The following is a 4,739-nucleotide window of genomic DNA, read 5'->3' on the forward strand; positions in this document are numbered from 1 at the left end:
TAAACAAACAGATCAGTCAACAACAGATAATCAGAAAAGGAGATCTACTTTAGATGGTTCATTTGGTGTCAATAAAGGTGTACTGAGAAGATGGAGCTCCAGCATGGACGTCAGCACAGTTGAGCACCAGCCGGAACCTTTTCCAGAAAGTTCCGAGTAAGTAATAATATCAGAGAGACAATAGTAGAACAGGAATCCATCGAGACAGTTGAGATGGACCCAATATTAGCCCCAGACGAAGAAAAGAAGGAACGCTATCCTATTATTAATAATCCCGGAGAAAATACTGAGAAGTTGAGGGCATCGGCTGAATGGAGTAAACAGAAGGAAGTTGAATTGAACCAAACAATGATGGAAAGCAAGCCTAATAAATACAAGAACACTTCATCAGACAAAAACTTACCTAATAAATACAAGCACACTTTATCAGACAAAAACTTGTCAAGTAGACAAGTTGTAACATAGTTTTTACCTGTTCAGAAGATTTTTGAGAGTGAAGAAGAAAAAATAGTATTAAATCTTATCTAGAATGATGAGTCATGCATCTTTTCAACAATGGCTTCCAAAACCATAATTTCCCTTGTTCTGTCCCTCTTAACATTGAGCCAACTGTTGCATATTTCCTTTGGGAAGACTGTCTAAGCAGCATACTGGTTTCGAGCCAGTGAATTCCCTCTATCCAGTATTGATTCCACGTTCTTCACTCACTTATTCTGCGCTTTCGCCAATCTTGATTCTAACTCCAACCAACTTGTTATATTCCCACAAGACCAAGATTCCTTCTCCAAGTTCAAAAAAACTGTTCAGCAAAGGAACCCTTCAGTCAAAAGTTTGATCTCCATTGGGGGTGGAAATGCTGACAAATCTGCTTATGCTTCCATGGCTAGCCAGGCTAGGAAGCGTTAGACATTCATCGATCAATTTGGCTAGGACTTATGGCTTTCATGGCCTTGATCTTGATCGGGAATACCCAACAGATAGCACTCAAATGACCAATTTCAGAATCCTCATTGATGAGTGGTGTGTAGCAGTTGCAGCCGAGGCTAGGAGCTCAGGTAGAGAGGCTCTGCTTTTGACAGCAACGGTCTCCTTTGGACTGAAAGTTAACGGATGGTTGAGATATCCTTATTCATCAATAACCAAAAGTTTAGACTGGATTAATGTTATATCCTATGACTTTTATGATCCTAAACGGGCCAATGACGGAGCACAAACACGCGAACATGCTGCCCTATATGACCCTGATAATTCAATAAGTGGAAGAAATGGAATAAGGGATTGGATCCAAATAGCTGGAGTGAATTTGAATAAGATTGTTATTGGGATACCCTATTATGGGTATGGTTCGAAACTTGTAAACCCTAATATTCACGGGCTTTTAGACCCGACAGATGGCCCGTTTAGGAGTGGCGAATCATCAATTGGGTACAACCAAATCAGGGATTTTATCACACAAAATAGAGCATCCTCTGTTTTTAATGCCACGATCATAGCGAATTATACTTATACGGGTACCACATGGATCGGTTACGATAGTACTCAAAGTTTCCAAGCCAAGGTCGCTTATGCTAAGAGTAAAGCATTGCGCGGTTACTTTGCGTGGCACATTGGTGCGGATTACAACTGGGAGCTTTCCAAAACCGGTATTTTTCTTCTTTCTCGATGGATTTATTCACATCCGCTTTTTTCAAAACTCGAAACTAAAGATTTACAAATGTTTTTGAACATTTTTTTCTGCAGCTTCACAATCATTTAGAAACATGGAGAATGGAGATGATGAATATATGAAGGAAGAGTAATAAATAAACATTACAAGCTCTTCAATTTCAAATAAAAGTGTTTCCCATAATATGTATAACATTGAATAATAAATTACGATGTAAAATCATAATCTCAATAAAAATTGTCAAAATAAAAAGTATGAAAAAAAAAATTGACAAATTTTGAAAACATGATACATGCATCTACTTTCAATGATTTGATCAGATAATTCATTAAAATCCAGTCTTAGGATCTGAATGATCTTCTATATAGAATCCATATCCATTAGACCAGAACACCGATGGACCATCTGAAACACAACTATTTATCAGTTTTCCACCAATTTCATCAACATTTGATTTTTATACAGCTGAAATCAACTCTACTTTAATTCCTAATGTTTCAGCCTATTAGGACTTAGAGTCTCATTTGAACAACACCTCAATGATTGTTGTACCGATAGACTATTAGGATTTAGCATCCCATCGGATATAGCAAAAGGACCGATGCTTTCCAACTTCTCATTTCCATCCAATTGACCCATTTTGGTTTTAGTTATTTGTTCATTCTTTCTACATCCAGACCTTGATTCTTTAGTAGCTTTGGAACCCGACATTTCATTGGAGCGGCACCCGATAGATACCAGCTTTTTCACTTCACCCGTATTACCCAAATTATCATAAGATCTCAGTAAGTTTATTTCAGACCCTGACTTCACAACACCATTGTGACCAGATTGTTCATCAGATTTACACCCATTAGACGGTAGGACCGATGAATTGCATCTACTCATCAAATTCTCATCAGATTAAACATCAACAGACCCTGTTTTCTCAAACTCAGACCCTACTTCTTTAGCACCCGATGGTTTACCCGAATTAATCAAATTAACATCAAATTTTAGCATTATCAACCCAGACCCCAATCCTGAATTCAAATCTGTATTAGAACCCGGTTGTTCATCAGACTTGCACCCGAGGTACCAATAGAACTATATCTACCAAACAAATTTTCATTTGTTTCAGCAACAACAAACCCTATTTCAGATTTACCCAATCCATATGACTCATCATTAGCTCTCATGCCATCCATAACTAAATTCAACTTGTGACCGATAACATTAGGACCTGGTAGACACGAACCTGCATAAGCTCCCAGATTATTTAATTATACATCAAACCCTGAGCTCCCTAAATCAATTGAACCTAATAAAGCCTGAAGATCAAAGGAACTACATCCGATAGACCTATCTGACTTAGTTCCAGTTTTATCATTCCTAGCAATCCTATATTTTCTAACATGCTCATACTCATGAATGATGAATGCATCCCATGTGTAACTATTCTCATAACAATATACATTAAGTGGGTTAGAATTCATACCCAAAAGAGGATTTGTCTTAAAATCAATAGAGCTCTTATCTTCCATAGGTAAAACTCCATCCTTGACAACAATGATTGGTTTCTCATGATTATTACTTGACCTGAGTGCTCTCCTGTCTCTCCCCGTCTTGCTATAGGCCGCTGGTCCCTTTGGCAGCTTCTCTGGATCAACAAACTAAGCCAGTATTGCTCTCTTTGCCCGTTTTACAACACTGGAAGGACTCATTACCAGCTAAAGGATAAATCAACCTGTAAAAAGGATTGATTTACAAAGGAACCACAAAGTGGTGAGCTCTGCAGTAAAGAGTTGGCTCAATAGACACAGATAGAATTCCAACTGCACCTCAATAAGGGTTTGAAGTTAGAAATTCAGTTAAGAACGGGACTAAATTCCTTAGCTATTACAGCTTCTACCAGACTGATTGTTGATTCAAAAAGGCGTAGACCGTACCTGTAAGGCGTAGACTGATTTTTGATGAAGAAGGGAGTGCGACCGACGATAGGAATGCGATTAGTCTCAGAAGAAAGTATCACTATGAAAATTTTTTTTGTCAAATTTTGAAAACATGATACGTGCATCTTCTTTCAATGATTTGATCAGATAATTCATTAAAATCCAGTCTTAGGATCTGAATGATCTTCTATATAGATTTCATTAGACCAGAATACCGAGGGACAATCTGAAACACAATTATTTATCAGTTTTCCACCAATTTCATCAACATTTGATTTTTTTACAGCTGAAATCAACTCTACTTTAATTCCTAATGTTTCAGCCTATTAGGACTCAGAGTCTCATGTGAACAACACATCAATGATTGTTGGACCGATAGACTATTAGGACTCAGAGTCTCATGTGAAAACCACCTCAATGATTGTTGGACCAATAGACTATTAGGATTTAGCATCCCATCGGTTTTAGCAAAAGGACCGATACTTTCCAACTTCTCATTTCCATCCAATTGACCCATTTTGGTTTCAGTTATTTGTTCATATTTTCTACATCCAGACCCTGATTCTTTAGTAGCTTTGGAACCCGACATTTCATTGGAGCAGCACCGGATAGATACCAGCTTTTCCACTTCACCCGTATTACCCAAATTATCATAAGATCTCAGTAAGTTTATTTCAGACCCTGACTTCACAACACCATTATGACCCGACTGTTCATCAGATTTACACCCATTAGACGGTATGACCGATGAAACAATAAAACTGCATCTACTCATCAAATTCTCATCAGATTAAACATCAACAGACCCTACTTCTTTAGCACCCGATGGTTTACCCGAATTAACCAAATTAACATCAGATTTTAGCATTATCAACCTAAACCCCAATCCTGAATTCAAATCTGTATTAGAACCCGGTTGATCATCAGACTTGCACCCGAGGTACCAATAGAACTATATCTACCCAACATATTTTCATCTGTTTCAGGAACAACAAACCCTATTTCAGATTTACCCACTCCATATAACTCATCATTAGCTCCCATGCCATCCATAACTAAATTCAACTTGTCACCGATAAAATTAGGACCCGATAGACACGAACCTGCATAAGCTCCCAGATTATTTAATTATACATCAAACC

The 4,739-nt window shown here is 37.8% G+C and overlaps 1 protein-coding gene across 1 annotated transcript; it reads left to right on the forward strand.

Moving 5' to 3' along the window:
• Positions 1-213: 213 nt before the first annotated feature.
• On the forward strand, positions 214-1,799 carry LOC124921133 (class V chitinase-like). Its single transcript, XM_047461750.1, has 4 exons — positions 214-445; positions 647-901; positions 978-1,643; positions 1,741-1,799. The coding sequence occupies exons 1-4, from the start codon at positions 214-216 to the stop codon at positions 1,797-1,799; spliced, it is 1,212 nt and encodes a 403-aa protein (XP_047317706.1).
• The last annotated feature ends 2,940 nt before the right edge of the window (positions 1,800-4,739 follow it).

The sequence above is a fragment of the Impatiens glandulifera genome, chromosome 1, assembly GCF_907164915.1.
Source record: "Impatiens glandulifera chromosome 1, dImpGla2.1, whole genome shotgun sequence".
In the NCBI taxonomy this organism is placed as follows: domain Eukaryota; kingdom Viridiplantae; phylum Streptophyta; class Magnoliopsida; order Ericales; family Balsaminaceae; genus Impatiens; species Impatiens glandulifera.

What these genes read in the sequence shown, in the direction of transcription:
- LOC124921133 (XM_047461750.1), top strand. Translation starts at nt 214, where the DNA reads ATGGACCCAATATTAGCCCCAGACGAAGAAAAGAAGGAACGCTATCCT. An exon ending in GGCTAGCCAGGCTAGGAAGC is followed by an intron (nt 902 to 977) that starts GTTAGACATTCA and finishes AATACCCAACAG; the next exon opens with ATAGCACTCAAATGACCAAT. An exon ending in CTGGGAGCTTTCCAAAACCG is followed by an intron (nt 1,644 to 1,740) that starts GTATTTTTCTTC and finishes TTTTTTCTGCAG; the next exon opens with CTTCACAATCATTTAGAAAC.